At 65.2% G+C, this 26,539-nt stretch overlaps 5 protein-coding genes across 5 annotated transcripts in view; 4 read left to right on the forward strand and 1 right to left on the reverse strand.

Annotated features, from left to right (window-relative positions):
* Window positions 1-812, forward strand: part of EMIHUDRAFT_469568 (NDUFA5/B13 subunit of NADH:ubiquinone oxidoreductase) — a gene marked incomplete at its 5' end in the record, with an annotated part of 3,461 nt that extends 2,649 nt beyond the window's left edge. The window contains one exon of the mRNA XM_005775632.1: window positions 412-812. Within this exon, the coding sequence (XP_005775689.1) occupies window positions 412-468 (57 nt within the window). The 3' untranslated portion in view covers window positions 469-812. The remainder of the gene's footprint in view (window positions 1-411) is intronic.
* Window positions 813-1,220: 408 nt separating this feature from the next.
* On the forward strand, window positions 1,221-5,587 carry EMIHUDRAFT_116545 (hypothetical protein; the record flags this gene model as incomplete). The annotated part of the gene is made up of 4 exons (XM_005775633.1): window positions 1,221-1,532; window positions 1,901-2,675; window positions 2,853-4,422; window positions 4,525-5,587. The coding sequence occupies 4 exons, from the start codon at window positions 1,221-1,223 to the stop codon at window positions 5,585-5,587; spliced, it is 3,720 nt and encodes a 1,239-aa protein (XP_005775690.1).
* A 3,402-nt stretch (window positions 5,588-8,989) lies between these two features.
* EMIHUDRAFT_116546 (hypothetical protein) lies at window positions 8,990-9,589 on the forward strand (the record flags this gene model as incomplete). The annotated part of the gene is made up of 1 exon (XM_005775634.1): window positions 8,990-9,589. One exon carries the CDS (start codon window positions 8,990-8,992, stop codon window positions 9,587-9,589), a length of 600 nt encoding a protein of 199 aa, XP_005775691.1.
* An 806-nt stretch (window positions 9,590-10,395) lies between these two features.
* On the forward strand, window positions 10,396-13,167 carry EMIHUDRAFT_458080 (hypothetical protein; the record flags this gene model as incomplete). The annotated part of the gene is made up of 3 exons (XM_005775635.1): window positions 10,396-10,628; window positions 11,161-11,272; window positions 11,532-13,167. 3 exons carry the CDS (start codon window positions 10,396-10,398, stop codon window positions 13,005-13,007), a joined length of 1,821 nt encoding a protein of 606 aa, XP_005775692.1. The 3' UTR covers window positions 13,008-13,167.
* Window positions 13,168-15,173: 2,006 nt separating this feature from the next.
* On the reverse strand, window positions 15,174-17,373 carry EMIHUDRAFT_239881 (hypothetical protein; the record flags this gene model as incomplete). The annotated part of the gene is made up of 7 exons (XM_005775636.1): window positions 15,174-15,280; window positions 15,353-15,415; window positions 15,497-15,908; window positions 15,995-16,078; window positions 16,148-16,261; window positions 16,413-16,952; window positions 17,029-17,373. The coding sequence occupies 7 exons, from the start codon at window positions 17,371-17,373 to the stop codon at window positions 15,174-15,176; spliced, it is 1,665 nt and encodes a 554-aa protein (XP_005775693.1).
* Window positions 17,374-26,539: the final 9,166 nt, after the last annotated feature.

Raw genomic sequence — 26,539 nt, forward strand, 5'->3', positions numbered from 1 at the left:
CTGACCCTGACCCTGACCCCTGACCCTAACTCCTGACCCTGACCCTGACCCCTGACCCTGACCCTGACCCCTGACCCTGACCCTGACCCCTGACCCTCACCCTGACCCTGACCCTGACCCTGACCCTGACCCTCACCCTGACCCTGACCCTGACCCTGACCCTGACCCTGACCCTGACCCCTGACCCTGACCCCTGACCCTGACCCTGACCCTGACCCTGACCCTGACCCTGACCCCTGACCCTGACCCCTGACCCTGACCCTGACCCTGACCCTGACCCCTGACCCTGACCCTGACCCTGACCCTGACCCTGACCCCTTACCCTAACCCTGACCCTAACCCCTTACCCTAACCCTAGGACTTCCCCACGACGGACCCTAACCCTAACCCCAGCCACACCCATGACGGCAGGACTTCCCCACGACGGAGGCCGTCGAGCTCATCGAGGCTGCCGAGCCAGAGAAGTGACGCGCCGCCGCCGAGCGCCGCTGCACACACACACACACACACACACACACACACACACACACACAGAGAGAGAGAGAGAGAGAGAGAGAGAGAGAGAGAGAGGGAGAGGGGAGGGGGGAGAGGGAGAGGGAGAGAGGGAGAGAGGGAGGGAGGCCACACGGACCTCACCACAGACCTCCACCCGGATGGTGCGCCGTGCATGCGCCTGTGCAACGCGCCACGTCGCCACGCTGCGGCCCGCGCGCGACCGCCTATTCTGCCGGGTGTTGATCTCACACTCGCCTCGCGCGGCCACGGGAGAGAGTCGGTCGCGCCAGCTATTTCGTTGCACGTTGGAGACTGCTCGAATTGTTCATAGAGAATATTCAAGAGAACAAGTAGGTGCGGTGGTGTGTGTGTGTTGCGACTGCGACAACCGGTACCGGACAAAAAACGAACGCGCTCTCAAAAACGACCGCATATATGTCTTATGTGTGTAGGAAGGAAGGTGAAGTCCTGAAGAACCGAGTCAGGCTCGGACTGGACACCAACGCGGTACATGGGGTATGGGTGGACGCGAGAGAGATGACGAACTCGCGGCTATCTAACACTCGGGAAAAAGAAATTGCCTGCCGCGCGATAAAAGGCACGATTGCTGACACGCCCTAGCGGCTCACACGCCCATGCACCATGGGCTGCGGCGAGAGCAAACCGGACGAGCTGGAAGAGGAGCAGAGAGAGCAGCTCGCGCAGCCGCACAGGAGAGGCAGCTGATGCCGGAGAAGCAGCTGACGTCGGAGAAGCAGCCGGTCAGCAAGCAAGATTTTGACGACGATGCCGAGGATGAGGAGAAGGGCTATGCTGCCAGCAAGCCAGCATCTCCCTCCGCCGCTGACCGCAAGGGCATCCCGCTGCTGGCGGCCCTCGACGACCCTCTGGTCGCCGTCCTCCGCTCGGGCGCCATCAAGCTGCTCCGCGCCGAATTCCTGCGCGCCGACGGCTCCGAGGCGATGCTGCCCGAGCTCCTCCGCCGGCAAGAGCTGGAGCGGATGGAGGAGGAGCGGGGCATGCAAATATTTGATCGAGTAATTTGGCGACACGATCTGGAGAACGGACATTAGTGACGAATGTCGAGGTGTGCGGGTTGGTGCTGCCTTCGTCCAGCCAAAAGCCTTGCGCACGATGGCCTGCCTTTGGAGGAATGCGCGTGGCGAGCAAAAACTTTGGAATCAAGCGCCTTCGCTGCCTCCGATCCCGTGAGCATGCCCGGGACTTTGGCCGCCAGCGGCACCACCAGATAGTATGGCTCTGGCATTGGCCCGCATGGTGCATGCAGTAAGAGCATTTGCATCTTCGAGCGAGGCCCCCAAAAGGTGGCAGCATCATGGAACATTGGGTAGCTGTTACGGAGGCGAAGAAGGAGCTCGAGGCTGGGCTCGCTCTGTGCGAGCAGGTCAAGGCAGAGCAGATTGACGAGTTGGACCTCACGCTGGAGGGCGAGCCTTGCCCCGACCAGGTAGCAGTCCGTGCAGCTGCCGACCCGCCGGTGGCCTATGAGGAGTACCGTGCCGCGATCGCTCTGCAGCGGTGCGCGTTGGTGAAGGCTGAGGCGGTGACACGCTCGGCGCTCGGCCGCGCGTACTTCAGCATGGGCCTCACGACTGTCGCCGTGTTGCAGCTTGAGCGCGCAGTGGCCTTGCGTCGCGAGAGCCTCAAGCTGCGCAGCGTCATCGGCACGCGCGAGCCCAATCACGTGTCGTGCCTCGCCGAGGCACACCGTCAGATCGCCTCGACGCTGATCAACTTTGGCGGCGTGCGAGCCGCCGTTTCGGAGTACTACCGCGCCGGCGGAGAGAAGGCGGCGCAGACGCGCGCGGTGTTGGGGGAGGCGCTGACATTTGCACGCATGAGCGGCGACATTGGCGCCGAACAAGGCGCCCTCACGCAGTTGGTCAACTTCCAAGATCCGAGTGCACCAGCGGACGCCGCGACGGCTCTCAAGGATCTGCTCGCGCGCACCGGCCGCGACGTCGACCCGTGCTGCATCGTGTGCTATGAAGAGCTCGGCGACACCAGCCTGCACGCGCTCAACTGCGGGCACGTGATGCACAAGGAGTGCGTAGAAAACTGGCGACAGCATTCAAACTGGTGCCCGCAGTGTAATGGGAAGGCGATGCCGGGGCCGTACAGCAGCTTGATGGTGCTTCGCCGGCGTGCGTCCCGGAGCGGTCCCGGACGGGCGGTCCGGGGGAGGAAATCGAGGATCAGCGCCGACGGCGCTCTGATTCGACTTTTAACTTCAAACAAAGACAGTGGCACGCGCCACAGCGCGGTGCGTGCCACTGTCAGGAGCGGATCCGTCAGTTAGTCGTGTTCACGCCGGGATCCTGATAATCACAACTTAGGCCTGGTAGTATCACAACCGCCCCCCAACCAAGGCTCCAAAGACTGCTCGCTCCCTCTCGCTCCACCGCCACCGGCGAGCACAGACCCGCAGCCCGGGGCCGTGCGGCCGGGCGCCACGGTGATGGCGGCCTCGCGGCCGTCCATCGATCTCGACGAGGATATCGCGGCCCTCCTGGAGCGGGCGCGCGTTTCTGCGCTCGTCTCCGGTAAGGTGGTGCCGCAGCTGCTGGCCCAGGACGTCGGCAACGTCGCGGCGCTGCTCGAGGCGGTCGCCGAGGACGGCCTCGAGGGGCTCGGCCTCGGCAAGACCGTGCAACGTCAGCTGTGCCGCTGCCTGCCGGCCCTGAACAGCTGCGACGCGGCTGAGGCGGCTTTGTCATCCTTTGCCTCCCTGTCTCTGGTCGAGCCCCCGCTTGGGGCTGCGACTGGCGCGCAGGCGGGCAGCAGCGCGATGGCCGGCGGCGATGGTGCTGCTGGCGAGCGCGCTGGCGGCGGCGGCGGTACGGACGCTGCCGAGGGTGCCGCGCGTGCCGCAGACGGGCATGCGATTGCCGCAAGCGGCCCCCGCGGCGGAGCTGGGAGTGGCTCCGCTGGCGAGGAGCACGGCGGCGGGGCCGCGGCTGGCGGCGAGGGCCGCGGCGGCGCGCGCCCCAAAGAGGCGGACAGCGGCGCCTGCAGTGCGCAGGCCGCGGAAGGCGGAACCGGAGGCGGCGCCCCGGGGGCCTATATGGACCCCGTGGCGCCCGCGCTGCCGGCTTGCGGCGATGGGACGATCGCCGCCGCGGGGGGGGAGGAGGAGGTGGAGGGCGCCGCTGCCGCCGCCGAGGCGGGCCGCCGCGCTCCGAAGACCCTAATTGTTGCCGATCCTTCAGCGACGCGCCATACCGACACCGGGCACAGTTCGCAGCCACTTGCTGCGTCCGCCGGAGCTTCGGATTCTACTTACAGCGGCGCGGACGCGGAGGAGGCGGTGGCAGGAGGGGGCTCTGGGGCGGCGGAGGCGAGCGCGGCGGCCACGGCCGAGGAGGACAAGCGCGTCCGGGCGCTGAGGATTGCCCTGCAGCACAGGACGCAGATGCCCGTGACGGACGAGGAGGCCCGGGCTATCCTCCAGGCGCGAGGGGGTCGCGAGACGCCCGTGACGGAGGAGGAGGCGCGGGTCATCCTTCGGGCGCGGGGGGACGTCGGGCACGGCAGGGCTACCTTTCAGGCGCGGGCGCGCGGGCGCGGTGGGCGCGCCACGGCATCGCCGGCGCTGGCGAGCAAGGGCGGCGAGAAGCTATCGCGGCGTGGGAAGAAGGCGGTGGCGAAGGAGGCGGGCGAGGTGGTATCACGCGAGGAAGGCGAGGCGATTTATCGCGCGACGCTCGAGTCGCTGTTGGCGTCCACCGGGTGGACGCCGCGCGCCGCGGAGGAGAGGGCGCGCGAGGAGCAGCGTGCGCATGTTCGGCAGATGCGCTGGGCAAGGGAGCACGGCCGGGGGGAGCCGGTCCGGTGCTTTGACGCGGAGGAGTACGACGAAGGCGACGACGCTTTCGACGCGCTCTTCGACGGGGGCTCGGGGTACGGGTGGGATTCCCCCTCGGGGGGCGGCGCTTTCTTCTAGGCGCCCGCCTTGACCCAACATAGAGGGCGTTGTGTAGCCTAGCTTTTGGGTAATAAAAAACCGAGGCTCCTCCTTTTCATGCAGTCATCGTTGCTGGACACCGAGCCGTCTGACACCGGCCTCGACGAGGCCAGCCAGCGAAGCCCTGGCGGCTCGACGAGCCTGCTGGCGGGCTCCATCCTGCCTGGCCCTGCGCTGCTGCTCTTCTTGCACCTGCCGAAAACGGGCGGCTCCTCCGCGGTCAGCATCGTAAGCTCGTTGCCTGGTTGGAGGCGGCATTGCCCTCACTGGCATGGCCACCGGTATGGCGGGCTCATTGTGAGCGCGCTGGCTGAGCCGCTCGGCCTCTCCGTCGGCACCAGGCCAGCGAACTCGACCCTCTTCGCTTGGCGACAGAGTCGCGTGCTGGTCGAGTTCCACCTACCTGAAGAGTTTCGCTTGTTCCAGCGCAAATTCCGTCCTCGGCTCGACGCCCTCGCGTCGGTGTACCGCCGCGCTGGCGGCCACTTCTTCGCGGCAACCTTCGTGCGTGAGCCACTCGCGCAGACGCGCTCACACTTTGCGTACTTCCACGTGTATGGGGGGGCCTTTGTGAGGCCGAAGACGCCACCCACCTGGCGGACGAACGCGAGCGCACAGATCGCGGGCTTTGCGCGCTGGCTCGCGAGCGAGCCGGCCGACCCGCAGACCAAGCTGCTCGCACACGGGGCGCCCGCCGCCGCCGGCGGCGGAGACGATGTCGGCACGAGAGCGCAAGCGACGCTCGGCGCACTCGGCGGCGTCGGCATCTCGGAGTCCTTCGAGCGGTCAATGCAGAGCCTCCTCACTCGGATCGGCGTCTTGCCGGCCTGCCACCTTACGCAGCTCAACCTCTCGGCTGCGGTGGCCGCTTGTGCGAACGGCGCGAGGCACCGCCACTTGCTGGCGGACCTACCCGCCGACGTGCGCGCGCTGCTCGGGAACCGAACCCGCGCGGCGAGCGAATACTACGCGCTGCACGCGTCCGCCCGGAATGCGCTGCTCGCATTGCCCGCGGCCCCGGCGGCGCCAGTCCCGGAGGTGACTGCCTCTCCCACCTGCCGCCAAGACGCGTCGCCCTTCCGCGTGGCCACCAAATGCAACTACTGAACGAGCTGTTAGTGTGGGCAAGCAGCTTTGCACCGGCAAAGCCTGCAGCATGGAGGAGGAGGAGGTGCTGTCACTCGGCGGTGCGGCGCCGGTGCGGCGCCGGTGCGGCGGGCGGCGAGGGCTGCTCAGGGCGAAGCCGATGCACGCGCGCGCACCAGGGACGGCGGGGTGGAAGTGCTCGGCCCGGAGGGTGCTGCGCGGCGCCGCATGAGAGCACACAGCCGCGCGCGGCCGACTTGCTTCGAAGTCAAGCTGGAAGATCTCGCGCGTGATGATTGCCTTTCCGCGCCACCATGCCAGCCGAGAGGGCGATGGCGACGGCGGGATGATAGCTGCAACATACCTACACTCGGCCGCGCTCATGCGCCGACGAAAACTTTCAGTGTGTGTGGCATCTCCTGTCAAGGCGCGCCTCTCCCTCCCACAGCGTCTGTATTGCACTCTGGCCTTACCGACTTCCGCCTCTCCCGCGCTACAGAACTGCCTCCGAGAGGTCCGCTCGAGATGGACAAGCCGCTCGTCCTCGTCCAAGAGAAGCGGACCCGGAAAAGGGCGGCGGGCCGCGCCTGCGCGCTCGGTGTGTATGTAACGAAGGCGCAGATCGACCGCCGGGCCGAGTCAACTCCTTAACGACCAAAAGAAACTGTGACTTCCACACCAGCCTAGTCGCGGGTATGAAGAAATACCCCGTCGCTCTGGGCGGCTCTCGGCGGGATGCGTCAAGGGACGGCCGCCAGAAACGATGAACACCGCGCCGACGAACCTGGAAATTCCGCGCGAGGTCATGGCATCCTGGGAGCGGGAGGCCGACGCCGCAAAGCCGACGCGGCGTGAGTGCGGGTGCGACTGCGCGTGGAAGGAATATGTCTGGCCATACACATTTGTTGCAGAAGGGGATTACGTGTTGCATTTGCCTCTCACGATGTTTGTCACATGCGAATTGCCAGCCGGGGTGATCCTATGCATACCCATGTAAAGAGAAGGGAGCTCGCGGGAGAGGTGACGAGTGAACTACAGGTAGTGGGGAAGGCAGCCTCGATTGCCATACAGACATGGGTGCGAAACAACGACAAGACCAAGGCACGGGCAGAGGAACGAGAGAAGAATATAGGGTGGATAAAGCGCCTGTTCACGGCATGGAGGGTGAGCCACACCGAACGTACCGAGCGAAGAGCCGAGCGGAAGGAGGACGGGGAAGATGACTCCGAGGAGGACGAACCAGTGGAAATCCAGTTGTCAGATGTCACGATGCATCCGAAGGGGACCCCAGCGCCGGCATCATCCGTAGAGGCACGAGTGTTCGAAGAGAGAGTGGACCTGAGCAACAACATGACCTGTAGGCAAATGATCGGAGTGGGAGTCAGAAATGTGGTCCTTGCGCGAGGGGAGCTCGATAGACTCGAGGGGCCAGGATACGCCGCGAGGAGGACGGAGTTGCGCCGAAAGGCGAAAGAAGCCGCGAGAACAAGGGACCGGCAGGCGGCGGCGTCGCAGGACGAGGCAGAAGAGAACGACGCGACAGAGGAGGAAGTGACAAGGGAGAGAACGACGAGGGTGGGACGACCGCGAGGTGGCATGAAGGTTGCAGCGAGAATCGGCGAGAGACTGCGAAGAGAGATAGGAAGAGGCAGACTCCCTAGGGTGGGCGACGGATAGCGCACCACACACCTCTCCTTAAAATCCCTGTGTGGTGGCGGCGTGCCGTCCTCCCATCCCTCCCTTGGGTTGTCTGTTTTCTTTCTTTCTTTTTTTTACCCATGTTCTGCTGCGGGTGTCTGGATTCGTTTGAATTCCTAATCGGTTCATCGGTCCTTTGCTGCTGCCAGCCATGGAGCCCCTATGCGCCTTGCGCCTATTTATTGCTTTGGCTGGTGTCCTCCGAAGGTGGATCAGAATGTCAGCCCTCCAAAGCCCATACCGAGCGTCTGTATGTCCTGGGACGGCACATACCCGGCATGGCTCTCACAGGGGGGGAGCCCACCATGGAGCAGGTCCAACGCCACCGCGATGCCTACTCGAGTACCTTAAGGTACATGAGAAAGAAAAAGACGACCCGCGGCGAGTAGAGTCGGGACGGACGGACGAGCCGAGGACGATAGAGAGACCGCGGGGGCGGGCGCGAGTCCTCGACCGAAGAGAGCTGGCCCCACCCCCCGGGGAGGGGCGGCGTGGCGATCGAATGCCGCCGCCCTCACCCGAGGAGTCGGGCACGGGATCGCCGGAGGCGGAGGCAACAAGAATAGCCCCCGAAGACGAGACGGCGGCGAGGCCGCGGTCGAAGAAGTATAAGAGGGGAAGGCGGGCTCCGCAGCCGACGCCGAACCATCGGAAATCGAGCAGGAGGGAGGACCGGGAGGAGAGGGGAGCCCCCTCGGATGGGGGGTGGGGAGATCGGGCGGAGGAGCCCTGAGTGGCGATGTCGGGTGAGAGTGTACGTCATGCTCGTGTCTAGTGTCTGGTGTTTACTAGCTCCGAGTAGAGGGGGCGTTCCGCCGCTAGGGGACACCCAAAGCGCAGAACTAACCCTCGGAGACCCGTGTTTACTTTAAGGCCCTTGCCCTGCGAATGCGCGCCCCCCCCTAGCTAGGGGTCAGGGCTCTCTAGCCCGTAGCCCGATGCCGATCATCCGGCCCGCTGGATGCGCTTCTCAGCTCACCGGCCCTGGATGTGAGGTTGCCGACTGCACTCCAAGTGCTCCAAGTGCTCCGGCAGTTGGCACGTGGGAGGCGGTGGCTCCGATGGCGGAGGCGCGGCAGGCTCACAGCATGGCGGTGCTCGACGACAGGCTGTACGCTGTGGGCGGTGGCACCGCCGACGGCGCCCTCAGCTCGGTGGAGCGGTACGACGCGGCGACGAACGCGTGGGAGGCGGTGGCGCCGATGGCGGAGGCGCGGCATGCTCACGCCGTGGCGGTGCTCGACGGCAAGCTGTACGCTGTGGGAGGCTTCTGTGACGACGATGGCGGCTTCCTCAGCTCGGTGGAGCGGTACGACCCGGCGTTGGATGCCTGAGGGAGGGTGTAGAGGATGTAGAGTGTAGAGCGCTGTAGAGCTGTAGAGATGTAGAGCGCTGGAGAGCGCTGTAGAGCGCTGTAGATAGAGCTGTAGAGCTCTACATCCGGCGCGTGACGAACTGCCTCCGTTGTCGAGCGATGTAGAGCGCGATTTTGCTGCAGAGTTTGTTGTAGAGGGCCGTGGATGTAGAGGATGTAGAGCGAGGCCAGGAGCGAGGCAGGAGCGAGGCCAGGAGCGAGGGAGGGAGCGACGGAACACGTCGGCGTCTTTTGACCCTGTCTGTCTTTGGTTTAGTCCTTCTCGACTTTGTCGGGATGCCCTCCCCAACATCGGCCGCCTCGGGCACTGCGGCCGCCACAACAGCCTCCTCGCCGCCCTGGCCAAGGTCATGCGGAGCGTGTGGGGCATGCTCGTCGAGGTGGAGCCGCGGGACCACCTCGGCTACTCTAACGACTACCGGCCCGACGTCTCGGTGGCGGGCGCCGGCCGCTCGCGCTCGCGCCTCATCGGCGACGTCAAGTTCAAGGACTCGCTCTCCTCCAACCCGGAGGACGTCGGCCAGCGAGGCGCTTTCGTCGGCCTCGGCAACACCGAGCCCGGCACGAGCGCGGACGTCTTCGGCCTCGAGCAGCGCGGCGCTGTCGGGGACGGCGACTTCAGGCCGAGCGACGGCGGCGGCTATGTGGCGTACAAGAAGGCGGACTACGCGCACGCCCTCTCGCGCTCGGACACCGACGTGCAGATGTACCTGTTTGAAACCTTCGGCGGGTGGTGCAACGCGGTCAAACGGCTGTTCTACCAGATGAAGGACAAGGTGCGCAACAAGCTCTCGAAGCGGCAGCACGAGGACGAGGCGAGCTGGTCGACGCGGTCGTGGCTTTCGCTGCAGGCCCAGCGCATGTCAGTCGCGCTGCAGCTCGCGGCGGCGGAAGAGATTGCGACCGAGCTCAGGCTCGCCGCGGCGTCGGAGGACGCCGCCGTCGCCTAGACTCCCCTGCGTCACTACGTGCCTCCCCGTTTTTGTAGCCTGGCGTTTGTGCCCCGTTTGTGCCGCGTCCCGTGCCCCCGAGTTCATTTTATAAAATGACCCTCCCCAAGCCAAACCCTGACCAAACCCGAAATCGTGTCTCTCGGGGAAAAACCCTTGTGGCGTGTGCGTCGTGCAGCGGAGCGTCGCTACCACGCTCGAGGCAATGCCGCTCGCCTCTTCCCAGATCGACGCCGACGCGCTGGCCGCCTCCGCATCCACCAACGGCTCGCTCGGCGTGTGTGCTGGGCTCCGCGTGTGTGCTGGGCTCGGCGTGTGTGCTGGGATCGATCCGGCGTCAGCCGAGAGCTTTGGGATTCTCTGCCGGGTCGTTGAAACCAAATTCTCCACGATCTCGGCCGACTTGTTGCTCAAGCTGCGCGCCAAGGTGCACGGCAACTGCCGTGGACGCCTTCAACGCCATCTGCTCGAGCATCAGAAGGCTTTGATTCGCCGTCTTGATGTAGTCGCCGTTGTGTGCGTGCGTGCTAGCCCCACGGCGTGGGCTGGGTGTGCTGCGCGAGTGCGCCCTTCCTTTTGAGGTGACAGGGAAAGAAAACGAGTGCTAGGTCACCAGCATCCGCCAGAGTCGCCGTTGTCTGTTGTGCGTGGAGTGTGCTGAAGTCCCTCGCCTGAGTGTGCTGCGCGTGCATCCTTGAGGTTTGTTCCCCGCCTTCCAACATTCACCTCTTTTCGAAAAAGAAAACGAACGCGCTGCGCAGTCCCAGCACGAAAGATTCAGGGCGTCTACGCACTTACCCACACCGATGGCCTCCCACCGCATCGGCGCCCGCGTCGCGGGCCTCTCGCCAGCGCAGCTGTGCGCCATCATCGAGGCGCAGGCGGGCGCGAGCGACGCCGCGCTGCGCGTGGCGGAGGAGCACGCCGCACGGCTCGTGGAGCAGCCCGAGTGGGTGCTCTCCGAGGTCCTCCTCTCGCCGGACCTCGCCCCGCACATCCTCGCCCAGCTGCCGACCACGGAGCACGCCGTCAAGGGGACGTGCCGCGCGTGGCGCCGCGGCTGGAAGGAGACGCTGAAGAAGCGCGAGAGGCCGCGCCTGCTCGTGATCGGCGGCCAAGACGGAGAGGGCGAGTTGCTCAATTCGCTGGAGCGGTACGACCCTTCAACAAACGAGTGGGAGGAGGAGGCTGTGGCGCCGATGCCGACGGCACGAAGGTATGTCGGCAGGGCGGTGCTCGACGGCAAGCTGTACGTGGTGGGCGGCGAGGACGTGGCTGACACCTTCGCAATTTCCAACCTGGTGGAGCGGTACGACTTTGCTACGAAGTCGTGGGAGGAGGTGGCGCCGTTGGCGGCGGCGCGATTTTCTCACGCCGTGGCGGTGCTCGACGGCATGGGTTGTCTGTTTTCTTTCTTTCTTTCTTACACGAGACAGTGAGTGTGAGTGAGTGTGAGTGAGTATTGCGAGTGAGTATTCCTGATACGAAACCACGACGCACACACCAGTCGACTCGCATCGGTTGCCTCCCCTCTCTCTCGGTCTCGCCGCAGCCTCTCTGCTACGCGCTAGGAGAGCGATAAAATCGACTCCAGCCACCATCCCCGTCATCCAGATAGATCCACCGAGCCTCCTCGCTCCTGTATGGCGCGCCCGCGGGCGCCACGACAAGCGAGGGATTCAAGTGTGAGCGATGACCGGGAGCGATGACCTGTGTGCTGTGAATGGGCGATCGGCATCGGGTCCACTTGTCTCGAGAGGACCCGAACTCAGATTAGAATTTTACCACTAAGCTCCCTCGCACCCGGCGCAGAGGGGCCCCCGGAGGGATGCACAACCGCTCCACGCCACGCCGCTCGCGGCGGTCCTATTCCCAGCTCCGCTGAGGGCCCACACGTTATTTGTGCCGCCGAATTTCGACCGACGGCCACCACGGCACCGAGGACCGAGGCTACTCTCGTCTGTTCTCCTGCCACACGATGGGCCGCGACGGCGTCCGCGATCGCTACTTTAGCCGGCGTGCTACTTTCACCGAGCTGCTGTGTTACAGCGTGGTTGCGGTCGCCGTCGTCGCCTACAGCGCAATCGCAATCGCAAGCGAGGTTGGTCTCATCGCGCCGGCTTGCCACCTCCCGCCACGCTCGCAGCCGCTAAAGCATGGCAACCCGGACTTCGACGACGACCCGTGTTACTCCGTGCGCTACTGGTCGCTCCTCGGCTTCACAAAGTGGGAATGCGGCATCTGCGCACGGATCCTCTGCTCCATCGCCATCGGCACCGCCATCGGCTGGGAGCGCGCTGTCCACGGGCACACGGCGACGGGCATGCGCACGATGTCCGTGCTGTGCCTCGGCGCGTGCTGCTTCTCCATCTGCTCCTCCTTCTCCTTCGTCGACGGCCCGATGTCGTGGGACGCCTCCCGCTCCTCCGCGGCCATCCCGACCGGGGTCGGCTTTCTCGGCGGCGCGACGATCTGGAAGGGCAAGACGGCCTCGGGGAGGGAGGAAATACACGGCCTGACCACCGCCATCCTCGTCTGGACGACCGCCGCCATCGGCAATGCGGTCGGCGGCGCGCTCTACGTGCCCGCCATCTTCGCTGCGGCGGCCTCAGTCGTCGTCCTCAACTTTGTGCCTGGCGCGGCCGGCATCGCCGCGGTCGGCCCGCTCTCGGCCGCCTCGCTTGCGAGGGACGACCTGCGGCGCGGCTCGACCGCGAGGATCGTCGCCGGCCACAATACGCTCCTCACCATGCTCGCCATCAACCTGATTGGCTGCAGCGCGTGCGTCTACGCGCTGCTCGCGCTCGCCGCGCCGCACCTCGCCCCCCCGTGCTCCGAGCCCTTGGGCTCGCTCAAGCCGTACTCGAACCCGATCTACGCGGCCGAGTACGACCCGTGCCAGAACGACCGCCACGCCGTCCTCGGCGGGCTGACGACAATGGAGGCCGACGCGTGCGTGCGCCTCACCGTGGCCGTCCTCCTCGGCGCCATCATCGGCCATGAGCGGAGGCGAAGCGAGCGCGGAGTCGGCATCCAGACGATGGCCATCACGTGCCTCGCCTCGGCCCTGTACACTTGGGGCGGCATGTTTTGCGAGGGCACCGGCCCGTCAAAGTGGGACACGTCTCGCGTCGCCGCCGCCGTGGTGTCCGGCGTGAGCTTCATCGGAGGCGCAGTCATCGTCAAGGGGAGCGACAAGAACCCGCACGTCCACGGCCTGACCACCGCCACTTCGGTGTGGCTCTCGGCTGCGCTCGGGCTCATGGCGGGCGGCGCCCTCTACCCGGTCGCATTCTTCGCCGCCTTCACTGCGGTCTTTTACCTGCGCTTTGGCCCCAGCACCCACCAAGGGGGCGGGTCCGAGCCAAACGGCCTGGACGGCCAGCCCAACGGCGGCGCGGATGGGCTCACGTCCTGAACTGAGGGGTGGCCCCGCCTACCGGTAGACCGTAATGAACCTACGACACCAGTCTACCGCGTACCGGTAGACTTGGTAGACCGCGGTAGACATAAAGACTCGTCTACCCCTTTTTCAGCCGCCCGATTTCCATATTCCCCTCGTAGGGGGTGTGGTTTTCGCGGCCGCTTGCCAAATTCTCCTCGTGGTTTTGGTTTCGCGGCCATTGCATGTTCCCCGCAGGATTTTTGGTTTTCGCGGCCCTGTCGTTCTCCAGGCTAGTTCCATTTCAAGATGACACGCTAATCTTGAAAACGCGTCCAACGGAGCTCCGTGTTGCTCCCAGCGCCCTCCCCCGCGCTCCCTGCGGCCATGGCCGATGCTCCTAGTATGAGGGGTCATCTGGCTACCGCGAGCGCGACCCAACTCGTCGACATCGTCCGATGATGGTGCCGCAAAGTCAGCCTTCGGAGGCTATCGTGGGGTCGAGCCGGCAGTAGCCGTGACATGTGGTTCCACCACCCCTCGCAGGCTTTGCCTCTGACCGCCACCGTTCCCAGGCTACCTAATGGGATGGAAAGGAAGGCTGGGCGAGCGTATAGAAGCGTGCTCGACCTCGTCGTGGCAACCTGCACGGCAGCGCTGGTAGGCGCGATGAGCGTCGTGCCACCTGACCCGCAGCGGAGGTGACGACATGAGCAGTCAGCGGCGGCCAGTCTACCGAGGCGTCGTTCGCCCTTCGTGCGCCTTGTCGGTCTCTGCCCGGGTCTCCCTCTCTTTCCGGGCCTCTCATTCCCTGCGAGCGATTTGACACATGACTCATTAGGGCGTCTCTCTGCCGGGCCTCCCCGCTCCAGAGGACCTCCCCATGCACGGCCAGCAAGACGGCGCGTCCACGCCACCACGTGCAAGGGACAACACAACAGGCAACAGCCAGAGCCACACACTCTGTGTCGGTACAACCCCATCCATAGGGTACACAACCATCAACCTTTTGCCGGTAAACACCTAAACAGAGCAACACTCTAAGACTACTGCAGAGCTCACGATCCTCGAACCCCGGACATGACCACACGTGCTGCGTGCGAAACGTTATTCGTGCGAGGGTGATCGGGAACCCACACGGCGATATGAATCAAAAGTGATATGTGTCGCAGCACGCAAAACTAACGGCAGCCACGCAACGCTGCTTCCCACGTGCTCTCGTTCGCGACGCTTCGTCGGCTGCGAGCACTCACGCCACGGCCTGCGCGCCTGCTCATACCACCCCAATGCTCCAATTCGGCCCGCGTCAGATTGAGCCGCACCCAAGCTTCCCGCAGCTGCGTGCAGCTGAGCTGGAGCTCGAATCCGCCCCGCGCGATGTCGGTGCCTGGCCGTGCCGGTGTGAGCCGGCGGTCCTTGCAGAAGAGGGTGAAACAGCGTGAAGCGTTCGCAGCGAACACGGGGTGGTTGCAGCCTTGCAGCTCATAGCGAACCATCACGCGATTCATATGAAAAAATTCCTGCTGCGGACGCACAATCTAGAGACACGACTTTCAGCAACAGCACTGCATCCACCGCGCCCCGTCTATGAACCTGTGCAGCGCGCACCAGCCACACTCAGAGCAATGCCGCGCCATTGGGCGAGAGCGACGAGTGCCCTTCCTGGGGCTGTGGCGGTGCGAGCGGGGCGCAGCGAGGCACCTCGGCCCCCGGGCGATCGAGTCGGTCGAGCAGGGCAGCGGAGAGCGACCGCGGGCGTCGTGGTGGACCTGCGTGGTGGTCGCCGGCCACGATGAGCGGTCTCGCGAGGGGGCGGATTAGGCGCCCTCGCGGGGCGGTCCCTGGGGCGCCCACGGCCGACCTGGCGCAGCGCGTACCCCGGGCTGCGCTGGATGTGTATGGGCGGGGGGGGTCCTTTGTTCGGTCACCTTTAGGCCGCAAACACCCGCACGGAGGTGCAGGTCATGTGAGCGTTCGCAAGGCTCTCGCCCCCACATTCTAGCTGGGTGTAGTAGACCGGAGGGCTACGAAGCCTTCACACTCCAAGGGGCTGGGCCGCTCCCATAAAAATAACCTTGACTGGGGTCTGGGGTCAAGCCAGCCTCGAATTATTCTTCGCACAACAGTCAACACTGTGGCGTGTGGGCGCGGGCACCTAGACGGGCACGGGAGGCTGGCGCGCACTGGCGCTAACACAAGCTATTAGCTTCCGTAACTTGCTACTAACTCGCCAATGTCAAAATGGTTTCTGGACGCCTCAACCTGCAACACCTCTGATGCACTCGCTGCGCTCGTAAGGACGCAGCTGCCTCGCCCAACATGGTAACCTGCGGCGTGCAACTGCCTTCGAAGTGCTGAGAGCAGGCCCGGAGGCACTCCACCTGCATTGGACATCAGTGAGAATCCATGTGCCACCTCACGGCGCAAGCTCAGCACAAAGTCGGCTGCGCGGTCCAAGGTCACCTTAGAGGCCTATCTCATCAACACGAAAACGGGTGTGATTAAGTTTTGGGCACGGCCCGCACCGAAGGCGGCTCTGCGTGCCGTCAACTCATGTAGGAGCCGCTGCTCCCAACGATCGAACCGGTGGCGTGCAATGATGGTGGAGTGCAGAGCGGCGGGCAGCCTTCTCTGGTCGGCCTCAGTCAGCAGCCGCGGCGCTAGCGCCACCTTGCCTCCATCGACTGCTGCTTCTTGCAACAGTGGTGGGGCCACGGTGAACCATGCCCCATGAAAACCCTTCCAGCGGTCGATCCCCTTTTCCCGCTCCACGCGCAGACGCAGCTCGCCCCCAACGCCCGTCCCACGGAGGATGACGAAGCGCTTGTTGAAGTTCCTCCCGCCCTTTCCGGCGACTTCGGCGGAATAGCCCTTTGGCGCCGCCACCCCGTCTGCTAGCCAGACTTTGAGCTCTGCGCCCTCGCGCAGCGAGAACGCCTACGGACGGGGGAGGCGAAGGGTGGGAAGAAGGGGCGCTGGAGACGCTGCCCGTGGTTAAACTCATGTCATGCCTGCGGCGGCACCGCAATGAAGGACGCAGCCCCTCCCTCCAGGCCGTCCTTCTTGAGGGCCGCAATTCGCGGCTTGGCATCGGATCGCTGCAGGGCCTAAGAAAGGACAGAGTGTGTGCAGTGCGTTGCGTGTGTGTATGTCGCGCTGCGGTTGCGCGTGTGTACGTGTATGTCAGGTGCGGCGGCGTTTGGGTTCTCGCGTGGCCTAGCTAAGGTGATGGCCTCCAGTTGCATCGTCTCGTTGATGTCCAGGAGGAAGATGCACTCGCGCTGCTCCCCCTCGTCGGCCGCCACGGTCTCGTAGATCACCTGTTTGTCGGCGGCGAGGGGGGGCGGTGGCGAGGGCCGTGGGGGGGGGGGGGGGGGGGCCGGCCAAAGGGCCAAAGGGCCCCAGGGGAACCTTCTTGAAGGAAAAAAAAGGCCCTTCCACCGGGAAAATGCCCATGTCGCGCAATTTTTCGTCCCCCCCGTCGACACCGAGGGCCGTCAGAAGCACCGCCGGCCCGTGCCTCCGCCGGACGATGCGGAGAGAGACTGGCTGCCGGCGCCAGCCGCCCGCGAGTGGCGCCCAACCGCCGTCGTGGTCAAGGCGGCGCTCTGTCGCCACCATCTCGTACGCCGCGGGCTCTGCCGGCGTCCCTTTGAGGTCGTCACCAGCTATGTCCTCCAGAACGTAGTAGACGAAGGCGCTGCGCGGTATCTTAAAGTCGAGCTCTGCCCGCGCGGGAGGCGCCGGCGCCATATCGGCCACCGCCTCCGCGAGGAGCGGGTCGTCGCCGTCGTCTGCTCCTCGTGTGAAGGGCGAGGCTGGTGGCACCGCCCCTCTCGATGGCGTGCTCATCTCCGGGGGAGGCGCCGCGCCGCTCACTTGCTGCGCGCGCCCGGAGCCGGCAAGGAGCTGCCCCTCTTCCGGCAGGGACGGCTCTGGGCCGGTGAAGAAGCTCGCTGGCCCGAGTCGAACGATGTGCTCCTACAGTGACGAGAGGGACTAGTGAGTCAAGAGGCAGCGGGGCTCGCACGCGGGCCTGCTGTCCATCCGCCGAAACCTCGAATTGGATCGAGAGGACAAAGCTCGGTGATAGCTGCACCGCCTCCCCGTCGCGCAAGACTCGCTCGTTGCCGAGACCGTCCGTCACGATTATGTGGTCGACGTTGAGCAGCGGCACCGACCAAGGCGCGGTCCGGCCGCCGCCGGGGACGTCGATCGACAAGGCGACAGAGGCGACCCAGGGCGGCGGCGGGCTCCACGCCTCGGCGTCTGAATAATCGCCACGCTGTGCTACGCCGTCGGCAAAGTGGGGTGGACAGAGGAGCAGCGACCGCGCGTATCTGGTATGCACGGTGACCAGCTTGCTCTGAAGCTGGACGCAGTAGAGGTTGCGGCTCTGCATTGTGTGAAGGCAAGCGGAAGAGAAGGAGCGCACCTCGAGTCACCCACCGGAATGAAGAATTCACTGCGCTGACCCTGTCCTTCTCCAACCCCTCGTTTGGCGTGCCCTTTTTATTTATTTATTTATTGGCACTACAAATGGCACAGCAGGCGACGGCCCCTTGCGGGTCGTCAAAGAGCCGGCGTACTCCTCCGGCCGCTCCTCCCCCTCCCAATCCTCCCCGGGCTCTGGCTCCTCCTCCTTCGCCCACGCCCTCGCCCCCCTCCGGCGGCGATTCCGTGCGGCCGTGGCCCCCGCCCCCTCCCCGCCCCCACCACGGCCGGAGCCGTACCACCCAGCGCGCACGAGGAGACCGAGGACGAGGAGCGGGGAGGCCCCAACAGCAGCGATTACGACTCCGACTACGACGACCCGCCGCGAACGCGTGTGTCGTATGGCTGGGGAGCCCCGTTCTCCTGGCTGTGGACGTGGGGCGACGGCCGATCAACGTCTCTACCTGTGGCGCGGACCGACGCAACTGCGGAGGTGTTAACTCGCTGTCGCCAAACAGCCAGGCGGAGGGCAACCTCGTTAGGAGGCTAGAGATCTCCCTTCCACCGAAGGGAGGATCGCCCTGCCACAGCTACGCGAGCGACGCCAGCTTGCGGCACGTTCAAATCGAGCATTCGGGCCGCGCGACCTATGGAGACCCAGTCAGAGGCAAGCGCGGGCGCTGCCCAAGCGGATCGCCGGCAACTAGTGCCGCCCGCGCCTGGCGCGACCGCCTTCAAGCGCGGGCGGCCCGTGACTTTGCTCCATCAAACGGGACAAGGCAAAACACAGTTGCACAGATACATGCCGGCGGCGCGACTCCCCCCCGCAGATCGTCCTCAGTGGGGGAGACCGCGACGCCGGTGACGGAGCGCAGTTGGGAGTGTCTTTGGCTCACGCCGGGGCGCTCGTTGCTCCTCCGTCTCTTTGTATCTTCCATACTGCGTTTATCAGAAGACGTATGGTTCTTGCACTTGTGCAAGATATTGGGCGTCTTCTGCAGCAGTCCCTTTGATGGGAGGCCCCAGGGTGGGGGCCGCCTCGAACCCCTGGCCAGGGATTCGAGCGGAGGGTGCCCCGGATTCATCTATCCACAGGGCCCCGGTACATTCATTAGAACTGATCACTTTGCGCAGCAGCCGTCCCTTCGCTGACTGGACGGCAGTGCGCTGCGCCGTCCGTCGCTCTGTCGTGCACGCTCTCGTGCTTCGTTGTGACCCACCCTGTCCCACCCGTGTGTGATCAGTGTCTACGGAGGGAGTGTCTTTGGCTCACGCCGGGGCGCTCGTTGCTCCTCCGTCTCTTTGTATCTTCCATACTGCGTTTATCAGAAGACTCGAAGCCTTCGACAATTCGGACCAAGCTCGGAAAACGCGGCAAACTTGGCGTCGAAGCCTTCGACAATTCGGACCAAGCTCGGAAAAACAATCCAAAGTCGTGGCAACCGACTCAGGGACGGACGATATCGTCCGTCCTTGAGGCAAACTTCTAAACAAAGAATTGGACAATGTCTGTCGGCTGCTGGCGCCGCCCCCACCCGCCGCTGACGCTACGCGCTCCACTGCGCTCATGGAGCCGGTGCTGACGGCCGACGAGGTTGAGGCTCTCTCCTCTGAGACTGCGGGCCGTGCGCTGCTGCTCGATGCGGCGCGTCTCACGGGCGACTTGGGGACGGTGGGCCCCGATGAGCCCGCCGAGCTCGCGGCGCACTCCTCCAGTGTACGACGCTGCCGCGGCCTCCGGCCCCGCCGCGAGAATTGTCTGCGCGCTCAGCGCGGGTCTGGGCGAAGATCGGTTGCGGCAGCTCGAGGCGGCGGTGAGGTCGGGCCGCACAGAGGCGGAGCGGCGGTGGCGCGAGCTGGTGAGCGATGCGGAGCTCGGCGAGGACGAGACGACGGCGAACCGCGTCCACCCGCTGCTCCGCGTCGGCGACGACGTCTCCGTACGCCGCGTCGCCTACCGCCTGCCTCGCGAGACCGAGAGACGTGGCGTCCTCCAGCTCCGCCGAGCCCCACTCGGGCCCCTCGTCAACCCACCAATCCACGCCCTCCACCGACCTGTCCGAATCGCCATCCGAACTCAGCTCGCCCTCGCCCTGGCCCTCGCCCTCGCCTCGCGCCTCGCCGCTCCCATCCTGCGGCTGCGCCACGCCCCGCGCCTCGCAGCAGCCCCATCCCCGGCAGAGCCCGCCGCACCGTTTGCGCGGCGTATGCCTGGCGCAAGATAGGGCGCGGAATGAAGAAACCTGGCTCACGCGGACAAGAACCCTGCGTCCGACACACGCCGCAAGGCCGCTCGATTTGGCCGCCTCCGTCCCCCGTGTCGAGCCTGTCTGCTGAGAGACCAGAGAGAGAGAGTTCTTGTTAAATTAAGAGAGTTGTTCTTAAGGTTGTGAGAGCTTGGTTACATTCTTTTTTGTGAACCTCTTTTCACGGTTTGTGTCACTTTTTCAAGCTCCCCAGAGGAAAAATCTTTTACCCCCCGCCCCCGACGCGAGTCTAGAGCGGACCCCCGACGCGAGTCTAGAGCGGACCCCGCGCCTCAGTCGAGTGACATGGCGACGATCGCACGTGCTACTCCCACTCCTACTCCCACTCCGAGTCGCGAGTGCAAGCGCACCTCGAGGTTTCGGCGCTGCAAGCACGTCGGGCAGCAGCCGCATTGGCCGGCACAGCGCAGGCAAATGGCACTGCGGAGGGGTCGGGGATGCGGGTCGATCAGATACGGCCGGATCAGATACGGCCGGATACGCGCAAGCAAATAGGCTGCGGACTCTCCTGTGGCGGCACGGCACGAACTGCGCCCACTCAACTGTCGCCGCCCACGCGCAGCCGCACTGAGCGCACACAAGAGGCAGCAGGACGCGCGGCGGGAGCACGCCCCGCCGCTCGGCGATCACCACGAGCTCGAGCAGCAGCAGGAGGTGAAGGTGGCGGTCACCCCACTCCTTGCAGTGGTCCCTATCCGGGAGAGAAGAGCACGTGGGGGGCGCGGGCGCGCGCGATGGGGAGCGCACGCGGGAGCGCGCGCACAATGCCCGGCAGTGTGCAGGCGGGAAGCCGCGCAGCGCGGTGAGCAGCTCGTACAGCACGCCCAAGTCGTCGCCCTCGAGCGGCAGCACTGCCTCGGCGAGCCCGCTGGCGCGCCGCCGCTCGTCGTCGGACGCGCCGCAGAGGGCCTCGTTCAGGTAAGAATCACGCGCGTGCTTGCGCTCCGAGCGCGCGCCGGTGAAGAGGAGCAACACGTTCGACACGTTCTCCTCGTCCGAAAACATCTTCTGCAGCATCATAGCGAGCCCCGAGGACTCGCCGGGCAGCCCGAGGATGATGAGGTTGGAGCCCTCGTCGTCGGGCGTTGGCATCTGGGTGAGCACGAGCGCGCTCGCGTCCTGGTTGCGGTAGGCCTCCAAAAAGCTACGGTAGTAGGAGACGTACTCGTCATTGGGGACCGTCCAATCCCTCGACAAACTCTGTACGGGCGCGGGCGCGGTGTCCATCGCGGCGAGGCAAGGCGAGGAGATGCCGCTCTGCCCGCCCTCCGGCCCCGCGTGCGCCGCCGAGCTCGACGCCTCGCCGCCCACCCCTCCCGCACGCCGAGGGGCGTCGCTAAGCAGCATTGGCGGAGAGAGCCAGTCCTCGGCAGCGGACCCCACCGGAGAGGAGCTGGTGGCGGAAGGGTCCCTCCGGACGGCGCCCCCGGAGGAGAGGGCTGGCGGCGGCTGCTGTGGCGGGTGGAAGGGGTCGGGCGCGAGGGCTGGCTCCTTCCCTGCGGCGGGGCGCTGCAGCTCTGCCGCCCGGCGATCGAACGGAAGCGTCGGCACGGTGCCGCCGCCGCCGGAGCTGCCGCCCTCTGGGTCGGAGGAGGGCGGCTCCCCCGGCTGGGCCGCCGCGTCGCCGCTCTCCGCCTGCATCCAGCAGCCGATGCCAGCCTGTGGGGGGTGGACAGCCTGCGGTCAGGGTCGGGGATGCAAGGGCCGCGCCTCTAAGATGCGCGCGCCCTGTCGGCGAAAATCCGCAGAGCCTCCGCCGCGCGCTCGTCCTGGCCGCTCTTGATGATGGGCGTGAGCGCGCAGACCCGAAGTCTGCACCTCGCACTGGTCCCATCGTCGGGGTGGAGCACGCGCACGTCGCACCAAGTTAGGCCGGGCGAGGTCCAGCCCAGAAATTCGTGGAAGTCGCCCGCGCCGATCAGGGCCTCAACCCATGGTACGCGTGGCCCCTGCACACGTGGCCCCTTCAGCCGCCTCTGTGCGGCCCTGCTTGCACGCGTCAGCGCGCGGAATTGCTGCGGGCGCTGCACGCCAGGCGTGGCCGGGGACATCGGGTCGACTGATGACGGAGCGGGCGCTACGAACGCCTCGAACAGCATGCAGCAGGGGGCGGGCGGCGCCTCGCCGAAGATGGCGAAATGCAGAGCCTTGCCCAGCATTTCGAGCGAGTTGTAGGTGTTCGAGCTGCACCGCTCCGCGCGCAGCCGCTCGACCGTGGCGGCACCCAGCCTCTCGGCGATCACGCCCTGGGGGTCGATGTCAATCACTCTCGCCGGAGAATGCTGGAGGGCGGGGTCGTCGGGCGTCACGACAATTTCGATGAGCATCAGAATACGCACGTCGAGCGGCCTCGCGAGGGCGAGGCTCCAGTTTGGCGCCGAACCTCCAGGCAGGCGGCCGGGATGGTGGTCACCCCACCCGGGCGGCTCCGGCAGAAAGGCTTGCACCAGCTCGTCGAGCACGCGCATCGTGGGAGGCGGCCTTTTTCTTTTCTCTCTGTGCGAAGTGAAAGTGTGTGTGAAGAGATAAAACTTCTGATGCCATGCATGACCTAGTAGTGTCCCCAGCTATGGGCGTGTCCACGTTGGAGCCAGGTGTGGTGTGGGCGCGAGAATAGCTCCGCCGTTCATGGAGGCAACCGATGCGAGTCGACTGGTGTGTGTCGTCGTGGTTTCGTATCAAGAATACTCACTCACTCACTCACTCTGTGCGATCTTTTTATCCCTTTCGCGGGAAGTCCGGCGGGCACCGCACCAACTGCCATGTATGCAGCCCTGCGATGTCGCTTCCGCTCCTCTTCCTCGGCACCCTGCAGGTCGTGCCCCGCGATGAACGTCTGGTCGGGATCGTGCTCCGCGACGACCACGGCGCGATCACGCCCATCTCGCGCTCGGATGCTCTGGCTCTCGTAGCTCGCGGCGCAAAGAAGATGTGCCGGCGGTATATGTGGCTGGGCTGCTCTGATGTCGCCCACGACGGCTTCGACCCGTCGAGCTGGAAGCATGTGACTCGGCGCGCCCGCCACCAGGGTATGCAGACGGGCTCCGCCCGAGGGCGGCGCCTCTCTACCGTCTGCAGCCCAACCAACGCGGGAAGCCCGCCTCTGTCGTGTGTGTCATCTTTCCCAGCGGCAGCGCGCCGTCTTCCACCAGGCCCGCGCGCGACGCGTGTTCCCTGCTCACAGGGGTGAGCCTCCGCCCGCCAGAAGCCCTCCACCACCCACCACTCACCGACGCGCTCCTCTCTGCGCGCGCTCGCAGGCTCAATGCGGACGTCCGTGGGGTGTGAGCTCGCCAACGGACTGATGGTGGGCAGCGGGTCGCATTGGTCCTTTGATACCTGCTCGAGCGCAAGCACAAACAGGGCACGACTGCTTGAGAATGTCTTTGCCTGCACGAGCATCTTCCGAGGTGCGCAACGCGGCCCCACACACCACACCTTCGAGATTGCTTCCATTGAGCCCATGTGCAAGGGTCTGGGGGGGCTGTCAGTGGAGAGCACTACGGCTGCTCGAAGCGACCCCCCCTCAGTAGTCTCGAGGAGAGAGAAGGGAGGGGGTGGCACCCGCCTCTCGGCCGCGGACGCACCTTGCTCACCCTAATCCCAGGTGAGGCAATCGTCCGCCCCGACGGCGCGTCACCACCGTCTCCGCCTCAGGATTGGCTCCAGACTCGCGCCCGCCTGCCTCCGCCCGACTCGCCGCCCGGCCGCTCTCAGAGTGCTCCACCTTCCTCGAAGCGGCAGAGGCCAGACGGCTCATCCCAGATTGAGCTCAACCCTTTCGAGCGTGCAGCGCTCGGAGATGCCGAGTCTGTGGCCAGTGGAGCCGTTACTGCTACGGTGGACGCGATTGTGGAGGGACTGAAATCGGTCCTCGTTGACCTTCCAAAGCAGGTCGCGACTGCGACGGCCGCCGCTGTTCGCGCATTTGATCTCTCCGAAGAGGAAAAGGCCGCCGCCGCCGCAACACGCCAAAGTGCTGCACCCTTTGTTGCAAAGATTGACGCATGCAAGAACTGCTTTGACATTGGCCAGCTTGAGGGATTCCGATTTGATCAGCAGCATGGCGACATCATTTGCAACTGCTGTTTTAAGTATGCCAGCTCCAGCTATGTGCCGCTGGCTCTGAAGGCTCGGACCGCGAGAAGCGTCGGCGTCATTGAAGGCATCAGGAACAGATCCACTCTCGGGCCCGCGCGTGCCTTCTTTTCTGTTAAGGCTGGAGTCAAACAGCATGTGCAGACCCAGATTCATCAGTGGTGCTCCCACCACGAGGTTGTCGAGTCGCAGTATGCTAGTGAGCGCCGTCGGGCTGGCATCATCATCAGTAAGCTGATCCTACAGGCGCCGCCGCGCGTGTGTGTCTAGCTAGCGCGCTCCGCGCGTGCGGTGTCCAGCTAGCGCGCTCCGCGCGTGTCCGGGTAGAGCACCGGCGCGCTCCGCGCGCATGAGAATCCAGTGCTTATGCTCATAAGCACTAAAAGCTCGTTTCTGCAGCTTGGGGTGCACGCGGCCGCGCTTGGAGGCGCTAATTGCTCGGCCGCGCGGGGCTGGTTGACTCGCCCGCTGGAAGGGTGGTGCACGGGATTTGGGTCGGGGGTCCCATCGTCCCCGGGGAGGGCGGCCGTAAAGGCCGCCGCGCGACTGTCGGCGTGGTCGCCCTCCCTTTCTTGGTCTTGGCAAGGTTGGTGAAGTTGGTGAAGCCTGGGTGCTGCCCTTGGCCGCGAAGTGCCCCTCGAGGGGGGCAGCTGGCACTCCGCGGTTCGGTCGTCGTGGTGATGCTCCTCCATCGCTGTCGGAGCGATGGTCCAATGCGTGGTGCAGTCAGGTGAAGGTGGTACGTAGTAACGTCAATGCTCGGTCTTGCGTCTATGCTGTTGCGTGTTGAGATCCTCAGCTGATCTAAGTTGGTTTACGTTTGCTCAAAGGGGGGGCTGTGGTGAATACGACTCTCCGTCGCACTCACGGTTCCTGGTCCGGAGCCGCCGCGGCTCGGGACTAAACGACAGGGCCTCCCTATGGCTGCCCTCACACGACTCCGTGCGGCGTTCAGAGAGTTCGTTACCGGTCTCTCTTTCGCTACGTGTTTGACGACGTCAAACAGTGTTTGACCACGGCGCTGTTCACAGCGCGCGCGGACGGCAGTTCTGCGAGTCCCGCTCCGCAGGACTTTTGTAAAGCATGCTTGTGGCAAGTTACAGGCGCTAGTATCGACCTCAGAGACCCAAACACTAATTAATAATTAAGGCTCAAAGTATGGTCAAACAACCGTCAAACAAACAGGTCAAACAACGAAAAGAGACTAGTGCGACCGCTAGACGGCGGTCTCCGCCGGCCCCAAGGCTGCCCAGCCCCAGTACCACACCGGCCACGTACACCGTGGCGCTGGAGTCGGTCAGTGAGGCACTAGACGGGCTACGGAACCATGCGCGCGCCGGCCGGACAGGCTGCGCGCAGGGGCCGCGCCGCCTCGATTTCGCACCTCCGCTCCGCGGCCGACTGAGGGGCCAGCTCGCCCGGCGACAAGCCCAGCCATCGCCCAGCGCCCCGTATCGACGGGGGGCACGCAAAAAAACCGCACCTACGACTAGGGTGAGCACGTGAGGGCGGTCGGTGTGGGCCGCGGGCGGGCTGCCAGGAGGGCGCGGGTGGGAGCATGGGAGATGCACCACCGCTCGACGAAGACGCGCCCGACGAAGCCCTGCTAGCGGAGGATGGTCGATCCTCACCTACTAGCGTCGTCCACCGGGCTGCATCGCGGAGCCATCGCGGGGAGCCAGCGGCGGCGAACCGAGCAGCATGGGCGGTGTGTCATTCTGCAGTCGATCGCCGCCGAGCGGCATAGCGGCGCCGTCGCGGTCGCGGGCGGCGCCGTCGCGGATAGCCAGAGGCGGCGCGGGCGGGCGGGCGGGAGAGTGCGGTGGCGCGAGCGGTGATGATGATGTGGCCATTGGCCGCCGCCGCGTCCTCTTTGCGAGCGCTCTCGACTTCCGTCCCTTTTTACCCCCCCCCCTTGCTCGTGTGTCTGACTTTCAGCGGACCAGGCCAGGGCCTCTCAGCAGTCTACTTGGGTTTGTTCGCTCGTGGAGAGGAGCTACGGCCATTCTCCACTTGTGTTTGACGACGTCAAACAGTGTTTGACGACGTCAAACACGATCGAGTAACCGTTACACACAATGGGACCGCCCGTCGTCCTCAATTCGATTATCGGGACCCCCGGGGGTCGTTACATGCGCCTCGTCACTCCGTTGCGAGCTCCACTCGCGGCTCCAATCGCCCCGAGTCACCGCGGAGGGCTTGTCCACAAACCTCCTCCGCGACACAGTCCCGTACCCGGTGTCGTGCGAGGGAGTTTGTGCTTGTAAAATTCTTTTTCAGAGTGGGCAAAGGCAGGAGAATTTTTATATTACCAAAAGGAGGGCTACACAACGCCCTCTACGCTGGGGTGCCGGCGCCCTACTGGGCGAGGAGGAGAATTTTACAACAACAAAAAATAAAAAAAAACAAAAGAGCTGGCAGGAGAATCTCTCTCAATGGCGCCTTCCGCACGCAGCAGCGTTGCACAACGCTTCCTCGAGCGCTTCGAGGCCACCAAAAGGTCGCTCGTGTGCGGTGAGGTTGCTGCCTCGTCGGCGATAGTCGAGCCGGAGGTTCGCCACAGCGCTGGCGGCGGCGCTGGCAGCGGCGCTGATGAGGACGAGGTGGCCGAGCAGGGCAACTTTGACGCTGTCATCAAGGCGTGCGGCGGCATAAAGCTCTCGAGGCTTCTCGCCGCTGGCCTTGAAGCGCTGCTCGCCGGCGATGGCATGCGGCCGTCGGGCCCCTGTCACGCCGTGCCCGTCCAGCGGGATGTGGCCAACGGCGCAA

This window comes from Emiliania huxleyi (assembly GCF_000372725.1).
Source record: "Emiliania huxleyi CCMP1516 unplaced genomic scaffold EMIHUscaffold_298, whole genome shotgun sequence".
NCBI classification, from domain to species: domain Eukaryota; phylum Haptophyta; order Isochrysidales; family Noelaerhabdaceae; genus Emiliania; species Emiliania huxleyi.